Source organism: Vicugna pacos, chromosome 19, assembly GCF_048564905.1.
Source record: "Vicugna pacos chromosome 19, VicPac4, whole genome shotgun sequence".
Lineage (NCBI taxonomy): Eukaryota > Metazoa > Chordata > Mammalia > Artiodactyla > Camelidae > Vicugna > Vicugna pacos.
This window is the reverse complement of record NC_133005.1, coordinates 46,621,193-46,637,327: the sequence shown is the minus strand read 5'-3', so window position 1 is coordinate 46,637,327 and position 16,135 is coordinate 46,621,193. Positions and strand designations below refer to the sequence as shown.

The 16,135-nt window shown below is 54.6% G+C and overlaps 1 protein-coding gene across 2 annotated transcripts in view; it reads right to left on the bottom strand.

The window, feature by feature from the left end:
- Window positions 1–486: 486 nt before the first annotated feature.
- Window positions 487–16,135, bottom strand: part of DNAJC5 (DnaJ heat shock protein family (Hsp40) member C5) — a 30,021-nt gene continuing 14,372 nt past the window's right edge. The window contains exons 2-6 of one of the 2 annotated variants that reach the window (XR_012061900.1): window positions 6,372–6,489; window positions 5,545–5,758; window positions 4,954–5,125; window positions 4,797–4,870; window positions 487–4,537 (exon numbers count right to left, since the gene is read on the bottom strand). Coding sequence is in view for 1 of the 2 variants with exons in the window: in XM_072944601.1 (XP_072800702.1) it covers window positions 4,434–4,537; window positions 4,954–5,125; window positions 5,545–5,758; window positions 6,372–6,478 (597 nt within the window). In the remaining variant the exon portion in view is untranslated. The remainder of the gene's footprint in view (window positions 4,538–4,796; window positions 4,871–4,953; window positions 5,126–5,544; window positions 5,759–6,371; window positions 6,490–16,135) is intronic. The other variant, XM_072944601.1, reaches the window with a different exon arrangement.

The following is a 16,135-nucleotide window of genomic DNA, read 5'->3' as shown; positions in this document are numbered from 1 at the left end:
GCTGTCACCCCTTCCCGACTTCGTGCTGCCAGCAGAGGGCAGGCCCAAGGCCAGCGTGCTGCTCCAGCTGCAGCCCTGCTCCTCCACCTGGACAAACTGCTCATGGGCAGCAGGCAGGAAGCGAGTAGGGTGGTTCCCAGGGGCTAAGGCAGGAGGACAGGAGGGGAGAGTGGAACCAGCAGTGCTGGCCACTGTCTTGCTGGCCATGTCCCTCCCAGGAGGACTCGAGCCCATGTTCCCAGCTGCCCGAGGCCTGGGGCTCTCACAGCTCACCCGCTGCTTTCTTCCCTCCAGTCACGGTTAGAAAATGGAGGTGAAAACAGACCAAAGGGGAGGGGCCCAGTCCACACTCGGACCAGGCAGGTGGGAGCTAAGTCCCAGCCCCCCAAAGGATTCAGGAGGGCCTCTAGGGTCAGCCGCCCCCAGACCTCAAGACCCCCCGAAACAGGATTGCGGGGGGGCCCCTGATGAGACACACAGCTGGTCTGCAGTGAAAACATTTATTTTACAAGTCATCTTCATTACAGGTCAACATCCAGACACAAGGGACGATCACCACGGGAGACCACCGCGCCCTGAGCCGGCCCCAGGTGTGCGTGGGCTCAGGGCGGAGGTCGGGTCCCAGCAGCAGGACGAAACCAGCGCACGGACGGCTGCTGTCCCTGCACCCGCACTGGGGTTTCTCACACGTGTACATTCAGTGTAAGCTGCCTTCCTGGTTCAGAACATCGTCCCACTTTCTAGGGGGACAAAATCAACCGAGAGCTGCTGCCCGAAGGACCCCGGGCCCAGCCCTTTCTCCCTGGGGACCCCTCCAGGGTGGATCTGCAGTCAGGACAGAAGCCCCTTTAGAACGTAGCTTTGTCACTGATCGTACCTGATGCTCAGAAAATTGGTTATAATGTTTCAAGGGAAGGAGGGGTTTTCAGCCACCTCTGAATGTCATGGGGGACACACCTCTGGGTCAGGTGAGCATGGCAGAGGCCCCCAGGGATGGGTGTGGCCCTTGTGCCAGACAGTCACCACCTGGGCAGCCCTGCACCCTACCCTGGAGAGGCAGACACCAGCAGGGGAGGCTGCCATGGCGCGCTCAGGCACCGGCCCAGCCATCCACCCCCATTCCAGGCGCACCACAGGCCGGTTTCCTTCCGAGCACCTGGTGGGGAGCTTGCCGGGACCCGCTCCTGCCAGGACTGTCAAGAAACCAGGGGCCGTTCTGGAGCCAACTGTCACTGCACCTGTTGTTTCACCTGGACAGCAGCAGTCACGCCCGCTGCGCTATATACATATACACATATGTACACACACTGCCCACACCCACAGCTCAGACGCCAGCCGTGCTTGAAAGGACAGGAAGAAGGAGCTTTTGCCAATTCCACAGGCGATGATTCACAACCAAACAGCAAAACAAACAGGGAAGTCTTGTGTCACACGGGCTCACAGCTCAGAATACAGAGAAAGGAATGAGACCGGTCACTTTCCACACCCCCCACGCAGCCCCCGGCAGGCCATGCTGAGTGCCAGGGCAGGACGGACGGGCCCCCCAGCTCTGCCCACGCAGAGCCTGGCCCCTCCAGGGAGAGCCTGCGTGCCGGTGCCCGCCCCACGCACTGGTGGCCTCACCAGGTGCCGAGGAGGCTGCACGTCTCCCTGGACCGCCAGCTGCAGCGGCGGGCTCTCCCCAGGCACAAGCCCCCCTGGAACAGACCGCTCACAGTTAGAATGTGCAAGACCGTCCCGGCAGGGCCTTCTCAGGCAGCCTCGTGACCAAGCCCAGTGCGCTCCCACCGCCAGGTTCCAGCGGTGCTGGCTGCTTGACTGACTAGAGAAGCAGGAAGGCTCGCGTGTGAGCGGTAATATCTAAAGCAGTTTGAAAACAGAATAAAGCCAAAGGAAGACAAGAAAAGACCACGCCACCAAGCGGACTGACACCAACACACCAGCAGCTGCCCTTGGGTGGCGCAGGCCTCTCCCACACCTTAGGCCGCAGGTGGTCAGAGCGGCTGGACCCCCCTGGTGCCTGGTGGTGCACCCAGCTCTGGCCACAGGGTACAGCCTGAGAGTGAGGGCCAACGTGCGCCTGTTCCCGCCACAGCAGACGGAGGGTGGTTCCCACCTAGCACACAAATGGGGGTGCCCTTTCAGACAACACTCTGTACCAGGCAAACAGGTGGACCACACAGGAAAAAGGGAAACTGACCAGGGACTTGGGTCTTCGGTCAAGAGGAGGGCCTGGAAGTGCATCCGGTAGAAACTTAGAAAGGGCTCCTGCCTCCCGACCACCAAAGTGGAGACGCTTCGGGGTCAAGAGAGTGTGTGTGTGGTGGTGGGGGGGGTCCAGACCTGCCCGGACCCCGGACTCCGGCCTCGACCTGCCACTGCTGTCACCTGGGGACTGTCAGCATCACTGCCATGATTCACTTAGCTTCTTAAGAGATTCCACGGGACTGGGCTCAACAAAATTCCAGACGTGCCCCTTCGGAAGGGCTTCCCACTCTGGCCTCCAGGGAAGCCTGACGTTTCTAGGAAACGACCAGTAAGATTCTGTGACTGACGGACACCTGGCCAGGGGCCCTGGCGTGTGGAACAGGCCTTGAGTCCTCTGGCCACAAGGCAGCAGCACGGCGGCTCCCAACTGAAGCCCAAGCTCTGACCTTGGCTCTCGGCCATCCTGGGGAGAAACAACTCATTTCCTAAGTTACTTCCAGAAACAGCAGGAAGCTGACGAGGGCCTGCACCTCAGGCTGAAGTGCTGGGACTGTCTGGCCTCCTCTCCGTCTCAGGGCGGGTCAAGCTGTGGACTTCTTCCTCTCGCGAGGCCTGGCTTTAGACCACCTCTCAGTTAGCATCAGTGCACACCCGCCCCTCACTGCCTGTCTTCACAGTCTCTTTCACAGGCGAAAACCAAAACAACATGGTACCAACAAGTGCCCACAGCCCTGCTGCCTACCCGAGCCGGCCGGGCACCCCCACACAGAGGCTTTCTGAGCACAAGGGCCGCGGGAGAACAGAGGCAGTGCTTCGGGAAGTGGTCCTGGTGCGTCCTACCAGCAGGTGGGCGGTCCCTCCCTGTGCCCCCAGGGGGCACTCAGGAGCCCAGTAGCCACGAGGTTCGTTCTGCAGAAACTAGGCCCACTTGGGCACCGTGGGTCTCCAGTGCCCGGTGCAAGTCGAGCAGGGAGTCACCCTGCCACAACCAGGTCTCCAGGTCCTTCCAGCAGGGGCACCACCGACAGGCCTGGACGCAGACAAGCCTGGCTTCTGACACTGCATAAAAGGTGCTACTGAGACAGTGAGAGGGGCTTCCGTGGTCAGGCTGCTGGCTACCGAGCCCAGGGGCACCAGGGCCTCCTGGGGACCCAACCCTCTAGCCCAGAGTGTGCCTTTGGTCCAGCTGGTCCTTCCTCTGCCAACCTGCTATCTCCAGCTCTGCCTGACCCACCTGCCCAATGGCCAAAGGGAGCAGGCGAAGGAAAGGAAAGCGCAGAGGGGAGGGCCGGGCAGCCCCTCACCACCAGCAACCTGGACCCTTAGCTCCTTTGCCTCCCATGAATTGGGCCACTGCTACCATCTGTGGTTCTTAGAGGTCCAAACACAGATACAAGGCCGGGGGGCCTGAAGGAATGTGGAGGAGATGAGGGGAAGGGGAGAGTGGAGGCTGCCGGGAGGGCCTGTCAACCCAGCTCGGGGCCATTGGAAAGTGCAGGAACCTTCCCATGCCTGGCGAGGGCACACTTGAAGGACAGGGGCCTCAGGTCAGACACGGGCAGGGAATATGGTCTCAGGACCAGGAGAGCCTCCTACGCTGTCCACAACAAACCCAAACGGGAAGCACCCTGCCACAAGGCCAAACAAACGAGGTGACCAGATCTCACAAAACTGTCCTCAATACGGATGCCATGGAAGTGCTGTTGGCAGGGCGGGTAGGCCCAGCTCCCTCCTGGCAGGTGAGTCCAGAGGCCCTGCCGGTGGCCACACAGTCAGCGAGCAGAAGGCAGGAGGCTGAGTCCACAGCCGCCGCCAGGCAGCGCCTGCCTCAGGCCCCTGAACACAGGGGAACGGAGGGCCCGTTCGGCCACGAGGCCGACAACCCACAGCAACGACCTGACCAAGCCGAGGCAGCTCCCGGTCTGGTGAATGTGGTCCGTGGCCCCAGGACGCCCACAACACAGACAGACATGGAACATAACCCCACACATGCTATTAAAAAAGGAAAACAACGGAAAAAGAAGACCGTAGCTAAACTGCTTTAAATACTGCATGCTACGCACTTCACGTGTTGGGGGTCGACGGATGGGCGGGCACAGAGGCAGGCTGGCGCGGCCCCTCCAGGGCCAGGGCAGCGCCTGCCCCATCTCTGTGACTACAGTTCATGATTCTAAGGTTGAGTGGCCGGGTGCTGACTTATCCTCTAATCACAGCTCCTCCTGGACTTAATTGAACCCGTCGGTGTGGTAGCTGGGGTGGGAGTCGGCCGTGAGCTGGGTGGTCTCTGTGGCGGACGCCGGCTGGATGACGATTGGCGTGTCTGTGGCCTCTGCAAGCAAGCACACGCGCGAGGCATGAGGCCCAGCCAGCAGCCCCGGTGCCGCCCGAATGACACCTCGGCTGCCTGGTGGCTCTACTGGGGTCAGAGGTCGCAGGGCAAACGCTCAGAGGGGAGAGGCTACTGCGACCTTCACCCCACACAACCTTCCTCCATGGCCTCAGCCCTGGGCCCCTCCCCACCTATTCGGTCCCTCGTAACTACGGCTACCACAGTTCGCGGTGGGGACAGCCTCTGCATCTGCTGTTACCTCCAGGTTCCACGTCACACCTCAACAGGCCCAGCTGCCACCACAAACACTCCCGGCCCAGTGTCAGTGCCCTCCTGTTTGACGAGACGGGTGCACACGTTCAGGGCCCGCTCCGGCCGCGCCCCACGCGCACACTGGGCCGGGCGGCGGCACTCACCCCGCTCGTCGGACTGCAGCTGAGCCTCCAGGTCCTCGGGGGACACGTAGAACTCGGGTTCCTCGCCCTCGGGCGCCCGAGGCTTGCACTTCCCGCAGCAGCAGTTGAAGCAGCAGCACAGGCAGCAGCAGCAGTAGCAGCAGGTGAGGAGCCCGCAGACGACGAACAGGGCCTGGGGGGACAGGCGCTGGCTGTGCGGCCCAGGCCGGGGCACCCCTGCCTACCCCGCGAGGGTGACCGAGCGCTGCCCCACCCCGGGATCTGGAGGCGCCACACGTCAGAAGGCACCCCAGCTGGACGCTTGAGACGAGTCCTGCCCAGTGACGAGCTAGACCTGCCCAGAGCACCGTGGAAGGAGGGTCCCCCCGACTCTACATCCCCTCAGGCTCCCGTGGAGGCCTCCCGACTTTATGTCCGCCTCAGGGTCCCGTGGAGGCCTCCCGACTCTACGTCTCCTCAGACTCACAGTGATGCCTGTGTCACCGCCCAGCGCAGACCCCGCGCTGTGGCCCCTGCCCGCAGCCCTCCCACCTCGACCGCCGGGACCAGGCCTCATGCGGGGCGAGGTGCTGCCCGAGCCGGCGCCCTCACCTTGGCCCACCAGCTGGAGAGCACGAAGTAGGTGTTGACGTTCTCCTCCCCGAACTGCTCGGCCACGTACAGCCCCAGCGAGCCGTACTTGTCGTAGATGTTTCTCTTCGTGGCATCCGTCAGGATGGCATGGGCGCTGTTGATCTCCTTGAACTTCTCCGCGGCCTCCGGGTTATCGGGGTTCTTGTCTGGGTGGTACTTCAAGGCCAGTTTCCTGCAAACAAAACCATCTCTTGGTCCCGCACACAAGTTCACCTGGCAGAAGAAACATTTACCCACCACCGTCTTGCTTCCCAACTCCCCGCAGAACTCGAGCACGCTGGGGTCAAGAGGAGTCTCTGCGAGCGTTCCAGGCCCACCTCCTGGCCCAGGGCGTCTGCAGAGGAGCATGTGCCCGGCCCGGCCCGCCCTGCTCCATCTGAGAACTTCCACCAGCGCCGGGGTGAACCTGGCTGTTGCCCTCAGCATCCCAGCCGCTCACTGCAGTTGCCAGGGGAGCAACACAATATGTCTGACAAGGAAACAACGCAGAGGACCCAGAGGAGAAGTACGTCCTGGATGACCGGTGACATCTGCCTCCCACAGCTGGCACTCGCAGCTCGGCACGACCTGCTCCCGAGGAGCTGCCTGCTCCAGGGTAGAGCTCGCGCTATCCAAAGTGCTGTTTTTTGTTGCCATGAAAGCATTCAGGTAGCAATTTTAAGCCATGCGTTGTACTACCCGTACAAAGATACGATGGAGCCGCTACTAGCTGGACACTGAGAAGACCGGGGAAAACCACGTGTGAACACAGCCACAGCCTCCTGCCCGGGAGCAGGGCCTCTTACCGATAGGACTTTTTAATGTCATCCGAGGTCGCATTCTTGTCCAGGCCCAGGACGTGGTACAGCGATTCCCCGGAGGTAGACAGGGAGCGCTGTCTCTGGTCGGCCATGGTAGGCTAAGCTACAAGAACACGGAGAAGACACTGAGAAGCAAGGACAAAAATTCCAAGCGCAGGGCTGATGGACTTTATTCCACTTGACTGTGGAATTTCATTTACTTGGACTAAACAAAAAACCACAACACTGTTTGTGGAGGTCACAATGTACACAAACACAACACAGTCGGTCACGCAGGAAGGAGTAAGGAATGGTCCCACAAGGGGGCAAGCGGCAGTTTCTAACTGTGCTGTGACATTGTCACCCTGAGTGGACTGCAGAAAAGTGTGTTTATTGTAATCCCTAAAGCAACCTCTAAACAAGAATGCAAGGAAGTGTATCTGAAAAGCTGAAAGAAAAATGAAAACCTCTTCAGACTGAAAACGCCAGTGAATGGAAGGAGACTGTCAGAATGGATAAAATGCAAGACGCAACTACACTGTGTGCAAGAGACATACTTTAAAAACAGCCTCTAAATACGCAAAGGAAGTACTCATTGAATTAGAAGGAGAAACAGGTAACTTCAGTCACAAAAATCGTGACACTCCTCTGTCAGAGACTGACAGAACAGACAGACACACGAAATCAGGAAGAATGCCAACCATCTGAGGAACACTGTCAACCACCACGACCTGATGCCGGCGTGACACCCACACGCATGGGATGTGCACGTGCGAGACACACTGAGCCACACGACACACTGAATCTTAAAACAAGTTTCAATGAATGTAAATGGACTGAAATCATACACAGTTATGTCCCCGACCTTCATAGCATTAGAGACCCAAAAGAAAGATGTCTAGTATCTAGAAAACCTCAAGTATTTATTTTTAAACAATACAATTCTAAATAACATGTCATTCAAAAAGAGAACGGACATAGTTTCTAAATTCATTACTGATCTAACAATCTATGTGTGATTATTGGCAACTGCTTAAAAGTAAGTTGACACAGTCACAGCTGCCAAAACTCAGAAGCAATCAGGACGTCATCCAGCAGGTGAACAGAGAAATACACGGGTGCGTCCAGACAGCGGAGTATTACTCAGCACTAACTGAAATGGGCTGTCAAGCCATGAAAAAACCTGGAGGAGACTTAAATGCATTTAGCTGAGGGAAAGAAGCCAGCGTGAGAAAGCTGCAGACTGTGCGAGCCCAACTACTCGAAACTGTGGGGCAGGGCCGAGCTCTGGAGAGGTGAAGGGGTCAGGGCTTGGGGGGTGGGGGCGGGGGCAGGGCCCCAAAGGTTTCAGGTCAGTGCCACCACCGCGGTGGACACACCATCATACGTATGTCAAAACACACAGAACGTGCAGCACCAAGAGTGAGGCCTGACGTGAACTGTGGACTTCAGTTAGTACGTATCAATACTGGAACACCACTCACGACCACACAGGCTGCATGACCTGTGGGACTGGGATCCTCTCCGTACAGGCTGCTCGGCTTTCGGGTAAACCTAAAACTGCTCTAAAAAAATCGGTCATCAACTAAAAACAACAAAACACAAAAAGCAGCTGATGACCACAGAGGAAAAGCAGCAAGTTCTGCTTTTCAGTTCTGACATCCTCAGAGCGAGAGACGACAAGAAGCTGTGACGACAGAGGAGGAGACAGTCTCTGGAAACAGCTCTGAGAGTGAAGATGCTGAAGGCCAAGGCACAGAGAAGACGCAGTCAGGAAGTGCCTGGGGAGAGTCAGCACAGGGAAGACCCCAGAAAGGAGATCTGTCTGGTGGGAATTTGAAAGGCAAAGAAAACAGCCCACTGAGAAAAAACAGTCCACTGAAAAGAAAAGAAAACACAAGTGTGCAAACCAGCGCCCATCCAGGACAGGCCACACGTCAACAGCAGGCAAACAGCACTGCCCACATCAGGGAAGTCTGAGTTCTAAGAAGAAGAGACTTTCAGGCTAGAATTCCAGCACCGACCAAGCGTAAGGTCAGAAGAACGCATACCCGCCAGAGTCTGGGAGAGGCGCTGCTCACACATCCCGAACATCACAATGGTCTGAGGAGCATTTCAACAAAATGAGGAAGGAAATCAAGAAACAGGAACACACGGTAAGAGGAGAGGGGATGTGTGGGCCGCAGTGCGGAGACCAGGAGGCCCCCTTCTAAGGGCACAGGGTCACTTCTGTGTCTGAATCACGATCACGACACATGTGCTCTCCCTCCAGACCAGCCCCTGGCCCTGCACCCCAGCGAGGCAGGCATGATGGCAGAGACCAACCAGAGTGGTGAGGCCAGGATCTGAAACAAAGGTGAAGGGCATAACGTCTTGGCCCACAGACACCTGGCAAGCCGGCCTGGCCCTGAGCATGGCATGAGGGTGTGGTGTTGAGGGCAGAAGATAAGCAAGCCTCACTGCCGTCCGAGGACCGTGGGTTTGCAGTCAGGGTGTGAGGCCTCTCAGCCCGGCTCTGGAAGCTTCCACATGGTCCACGTGGTGACGCCAGCGCAGTGGCCGCGCCGCCCCCTCACCTGGAGATGGAAATGTGGACAGCCCCTCCCTCCCAGGGCGGGCCTGCCACAGGGCCCGGGGTCCTGGGTGAGCAGCAGCGTCTTTACCGGAGCCAGTGGAGCGGTGGGTTCTAGTCCACCCTCTGTCACTAAGTGTCTGGTCCAGTTAATCTACGATAGAAGGTCCATGGCTGGTCAAGTTGAACTACTACCTGTTAAGTCATTTTTTGGTCTTTCTTTGGGAACTGTTCTAGAAAATACAAATCTGACAAACCACTTTTTATTCTCAGTGCCTACTAAACAGCTGACTTTTGGAGCCCGTCCACAGGACAGGAACAACAATTAGTGCCTTTGCGTCTGCTCTGTAAAAGTGACCGCCCACTGTCTGAGACACCCAGAGGCAGCCAGCTACTCAATCTGACTGCAGAGAGCTCCCTGTGGGTCGTTCGCACTTTGAGTTCTGATTCACCAGCACCACTGAGAAGTCAGCGAGTGTGTCGGACGGTAACAGGCGCTACTGCGCCGAAGGTCAGCTCTTCCTGGTCTCAGACAGAGGCCACCTCAGGCGAGCCCGACATACACCCGGCTTAGCTGCTGGGTCAGCTGATCATTTCAGTTCATTACTTGGTTCTTAACAGGTGCAGATAAATCATGACTTCCAAAATCTTAGAGTTAATTTTCTTAGTTTTTACGAACGGCCAGTAACTATATCCAAAGTTACAAGGCTTGTACTTGTTTAATAATAAACACATCTCAAAACCCACGCTGCGACAAGCAGCCTTCTCTCCCCTCACTGGAGCAGCACGAGCCTGCGACGCACAGCGCCAGAACGCAGAGGAGTGACACTGGGCCGCTTCTGACCCAGTGATGCTGTAATCAGGCCAGTTCTCCACAGCCAGAGCAACAGATTCATGTCCACAAGTACATGAGAACTTATGGAACAAAGAGCTCCTGGAAAAAGACGCCTCCTCGGTGATAAAATGAAGACAATGAAGACATGAACCAAAAGTAGCCAAAAATGGAAACCAGGGGCAGCAGGTCTGCAGGCAGCTGTCGAACCCACGGAAACGCAAGAACTAGGCTGAAGAACAACAGAGCCGCAGCGACGGACCCAGCACACACTTCACCCTGAAGCCACGCGGCAGGCGGAGGGAGGGAAAAAGCGCGCAGCCCCGTGGCCCCGCGCCACGTCTAAAGCGGAGCTGGCCCCGAGGATGGCACCCTCCTCAGGAGAGCAGGCTTGCTTGCACTGAGGGAAGCTGCAATCTCATTAGTATCACCTTGATTTTCTGTTCACCAAGTTCAAGGAAAACGGAAACAAACCCCTCTATTTACAAGATTATCTGTGTAAACCGACAATACTTCAATAAAAATATATTAAAAAAAAAAAACAACAAGACTATGTGAGTATCTTCGGAAGGTACATACCCAGTGATCTGGTTGTTTCTGGGAGAACCAGGGCACAGAGGTTCCTCCCCTACTCCCATCTGATTGCTTCATTTCTAGACTCATGTACTTCTGTAGGCTTTTCTGCATTGCTAGAACTTTTTTATAACTTTATGTATCATTTTTACAAAAGCTACAAAGTTGCCATTCTCATCATGCTTCCAGATGCACGAGTCACATCCAGGACAGTTTGTTAAGCACCTGCCAAATATTATAGCTTCATCTTGCCAGACCAGGCCGTTGGGGGTCCTGAGAACCAGCCTCCCAAGCCAACACTGTCCTTTTGACCCCAGGGGTCTGGACCTCATTCCCATGGGCTGCTTCCTTCTTGGAACTAGCAAGTCTCCAACAGTCCCTACAGAGACCCTTCTCATCAGAGCTCAAGAGAAAGCTGTTCATCTCAGGACCTGTTTTGGCCACTGGCCAATCAAAGGGACCTACACAGAGAGTCCAGTCAATCAAGGTCTAGTCAACTCCGAATTCTCCTAAGAACCAGCAAACATCCTAACATGGACTCCCTCCAATCCAGTTCTCAACCAGTTGAGTTTTCTGACACCATGGACCTTCCTTTATTTTAATGAAACCAGTGGCATCAGTGACGGACCTGCACAGCTCCAGCCCGATGTAACTGCACCACAGCCGAGGAGTCGAACACCAGAAACGAGCGAGCTGGGCCCAGCAAAAGCCAGCACAAACTTTGCCACTAAGGCTCACTTGGCGCGATTCCTCAAAGGATCCTCATGCTAGAAGCCAGCATGCAAGTTTTTCTGTAAAAGGCAAGACAGTAAGTATTTCAGTCTTGCGGGCAGGTTCCCAGCTCCGCCTTTGAGGCAGGAAAGCACATAACGTGTACAAGAGCAGGCACGGCCGTGTGCCCGGGAAACCTGATTTACCCATGGAACAGGCACAGCCCTGCCCTAGAGGTCAGGAAATGGCTCTCCTGTGACTTATTTAAGGGAAGTGGGAGCTTACAGATGGTCACCCCATCTGTGTGCTACAGGCATGTGCAGGCTTAGTTACCACGATTCCTCAAAAGTAACCCTGCATAAATACAAAACAAAGACGCAGGCAGGAAATGTTCTGAATACGTACTTCCAATCAAGATGACAAAATTCCAGGGGGGATGATGTAGCTCAAGTGGTAGAGCGTGTGCTTGGCATACACAGGTTCCTGGGTTCAACCCCCAGCACCCCCTCCAAAAACAGAACAAATAAGTAAACCTAACTACCCCTGCCCCCCCAAAATTAAAAAAAATAAAATAAAAAAGATGGCAAATTTTAAGAAATTTGTTGCAACGTGAAGCAATTAGGCCAGACAATAGCAAGAGTGCTCCCCAAACGACCAATCTCCCAGGAAAATTGCTGGAAAAGCTGGAGGAGAGGTGATGGCATTTTTAACACAGACCATCCAGGAAGGCTCCCTGTTACCCCCATCGGTTTATTCCTCTTTCTTTTGGTAACGATTTACTCACCGTCTGCTCTGACAGTGTACGTGCAAAGGCACCGCTCGGCTAGTGGGAAAACTTCAACCAGAAGACAAATCCAACACCACTCCTGCGGTTGTGACAACATGGTCCGAGGACCCCTAGTGGGCGCAGCACCCTAGCTGGGAGCCTGTGACCTGCTGCATCGCTAGTCAGGCCACCTGGCTCCCCGACACTGCTCGGCACATCCAGGGCACCAGACATTCGGGCGGGCAGAGGAAGACAGACAACACAACACGCCACTGGAACCACCACCCCTCACACACCAGACACGATGACCCCCAGTCACATGCCCTCAGCATACTCCGGGGGTTGTCCAACCGGGATCTTAATTAAATTTAAGTTCCCACGTAACATGGAACCACCGCCCTGATAACACTTTCATACCAAAGAACAGAGAAGCGCCCACTTTGCAAGTCACTCTGCCGTCACGAGGGGAGTGGGCCGACTGCCTCAGACCCGGGCTCTGCAGGGAGGCGCCCCACCAGACGCATCCCTCCCGTTGCTGCCAGGGGCACGGTCACAGCACAGCGCTGGGCAGCGCCAAGGCCTGAGGAACGAAGGTGGTCTCACGTGCTCTGCTGGGCTTCAGTACACTCCCTCTGTTCACAGGACACACACCTGTCCCGTGGGGCCTTCATCCTCCTCCAACACCACGGACTCCAAAGCAACTCCTTACTGGGTTCCCCCACATGCCGGGGGCTGGGGCACCTCGATGAGCAGCAGACACGGCTGGGCAGACAGACCACGCAGGATGACACCTGACGTGGGTGTGAGCACAGTCCCCGGGGACACAGTGTATGGGAACAGGCAGGAGGTGTGCTTCAGGTCATTCTGGCTGCAGAGCACAGAACTAACCGGGAGAGGATCGTGCCCAGACACACCAGAGTCTCCCTGCCGAAAACCCGAGAGAGAGACACGGACACATCCCAGAGGAGCAAGCGCTTCGACCACACTCTCCTCGTTAGGGCAGCGGCACAACTTAAAGTGCCGAAATCACCAGAATTCTCTCTCTAGCAAAAACACCCCTCAGAAACAAAGGTGAAATGAAGGCATTTTCTGACAGAGGCGGAGGAACCATCACAAAGACCTAAAATACAAGAAATGCCAAACAGGGTGACCTGCGCCAAGGGGAGGGGCACCGGGTGGGGACTGGCATCTCTGGAAGGCCAGAGGCCACTGGAAAGGGTTAGCATCTAGGTAACAGGCAAGCTTGTCCTTTTCATTTTTAAAAAAATACACAGCACTGCTGAGAGCAGAAATTGTCAACACTGACTTGTGGGGTTTATAATGCAGGGGAGACATACCACACGGACACCTTCGCACGGAGAAGGGAGGTGGGGAGGTGGGCCCCACGGCTCCAGGTTCTGATGTTTCACATGAAGTGCTCAAGCAGAGCAGACGGCCCCGAACAGCCCTGCTGATCACGTGGGGTCTGGTCCACACAGGACATCACTCACCAGTAAAAAAAGGTAACATGTTGACAAGAGCAAGCAATAAGCAAATCTCAAATATACTGCTACGCAAACAAGCCAGACACAAAATGACTCCACTTACACAAAGAACAATCTGTCATCACAGAAACCAGAAAAGCGACTTTCAGGGAGGTAAGGGAGAGGAATATTCTTTTTTTTTCTTTCTCTTTTCCAACTGGAGGTACTGGGGAATTGAACCAAGTACCTCGTACATGCTCAGCGTGCGCTCTACCAACTGAGCTACACCCCCACCCCCAGGAACATTCTTAATTTAATCGGGGCAGTGATCTCACGAGTGTATATACTAAAACTCACTGAAACCCAGGCAAGACTGTGCCTTTCACTGAATGTCAATTCTACCTGCAGTAAAAAGAGCTCTGTTGTAATTCAAAGTGATCTGTTCTCAGTGTAAATGAGACACTACAAGAAAACCAAATGAAACATAAAATTCTCCAATCTTCCAGAATAGGCTGCTTGTTCACAAACCACTTCCACTGAGACACAGACGCACCCCTTTGTCTCTGTCTGTGGCTGCTCTCAGCAGAGACCGTGCAACTTACAAAGCCTAAAATACTTACCGTCTTAGAAGTATTATTCTTTAAAAAAAAAAAAGCTGTTCTGAACAACTATTCAAACGTATAATTTTGAGACAGAAGATGAAATAAATGCTGTTCAAACATAAGAATCATCAAATTTATTAAATTTAAATTTCTACATCATTTTCACACACATCTCAAAAGTTAGCATTCTGTTTGCTGCCAGGAAATACGCACTTCCAAGTTCATGCTCAGTTGGGACATAACCTTGTGACCAAAAGATGAATGGATCTGATACCATTGTTAGTAGGTGTGAAACTGAGAACTGCGTCTGGGAGGGTCCCAGGAACAGACTGTGGAAGATAGTTAAGGGGAGAAAGAATAATCAAGTTTTGTGCGGTTTTTTAAATCATTAAAATCAAATTTTGAAAAAAGTTACCTTAATATTTTATTTTCCTGAAGTTCTACAATGAGCAGGTATACTCAAATGATTTAAAAGAAATAAACACTTCTCCAATATAGAAAAAAAAAGATCATCTTAAAAATGCAGCCCTGTGCTATGAACTGAAAAGCGCTCATTTTGCACCTGGTTAGTGTTCTAACCTCCAAGTGTAGATTTCTTTCGTTTTCTGTGAGCTGCCGTCTCCTTCACTCCTGTTTCCTTCCACCTCCCAGCACTTGGTACCACAAACACACAGCTCCAGGCTCAGCGCTGCAGAGGCCCCACGTGAGTGTCACAGGAGGAACCCAGGTCTCCTCCAACATCAGTCCAGGGATGAGCCGGTTTGCTGTGTCCAACCTGCTCCAGTGTCCGTGTGTCCAACCCCCTCCGCTGTCTGTCTGTCCAAGCCCCCCAGATGTCTGTGTGTCGTGGGGGTAGTGAGTCCAGTAGTCCACCATCTGCTATTTGAAGCAGCACCTCAACATTCTGAGTTTCCTAGACCTGTTTTAGTTAAATTTCAAAGGCACCCCAGGCTCAACTGTGTGTCGGGGAACAGCCGCGCCTGCCGGTGCTGCACCCACTGTCACAGGGCGCTGCCGCCACAGCTGCGTTCTGGATCCTCACGCCGGGAGGTTGAGCCCCAATCTGAGGCTGCATCTTCTGTAGTTGCAGCACACCTTTAAGAACAAACAGCGGGGCACGTGCACCGCGTCCTGGTGTGTGCTGCTGACAGCAGTGCTAGGGCCCTTCCTTCCACATCACGGGGCACACACGCAGGGAACAAGGGGCTCGGCAACAGAGCTTGCCTGGCATGACAGGCAGGGTCCGGCAGGCAGGAGGGGTTTCCAAGGACACACATCAGTCCTGCCTTGTGGCGGCCAGCGTGGCCCATGAAGCACAGCTGTGCGCCCGTCACCACCACACTCAAGTCCTTCCCAACAGACCACTGGGTGCAGCATCCAATCCCAGCTCCCTGGCCTGCCCTCCAAGGTCCTTCTGGATGAAGGCCCCACCCAACCCCAGCCTCCTTCCAGCCACTGCGCCCATGGGCCTCATGGTCTGGCAATTCGCTCTCAGCAGCCAGTCCTGAGGACCCAAGCTCCCCTCTACGCTCTGGCCTCTCCTGTGCAGGGAGCCCTCCTGGGACCTCGGGACCCTGTGGCAACAACCCCGGTCCTGAAAGGCCTGTCCTGGTCACCTGCTCCATGGACAGAAAGCAGAGCCTACCACATTCTACAGAGCGTTTCTGTGTTGCCTGCTTGTTCAGCAAATGATCACGAAGCACCTGCCAGGTGCCATGCTCTGCTCTCAAAGCTGGGGATTTAGCAATGAACAAAATAAAACACAAAAACACCTGTCCTCGTGGGCCACATCTGTGCTCCTCAGAGGACTTAAAGATCTTCGGGGAAAGAGACGTGTACTCTGACTCCTGCGTCTCCAGGTACAGTCTCAGCGTGAAGGGGCTGTTTATAAAGAGCTGCTGTTGAATCCAACCTACTACTGGAGGAAAAAATCATATGCCAACTTTGGAAGAACAGATTTGAAATATCTCAAAAGGAAGGCTGAAAAAAAAAAGGAAGGCTATTTTGGCTGTTTTAAATATTTTACCATGTAATACTTGACGCACAGAAAAGAATATACGGAACATAAGTCACGATGCACAGTGACAAACACCACGATCCCACCCTTCAGTTTGAAAAACAGAAAATTACCAATAACTGTGAAACTTCCTGCATTGTTTACTACAATTCTTTGCTTTAAAAAATCACCTCATGTTTCTCTCTAAAAACTACTTACTTAAACTTTTTTTAGCTTAAAAAAACTTAACACAAT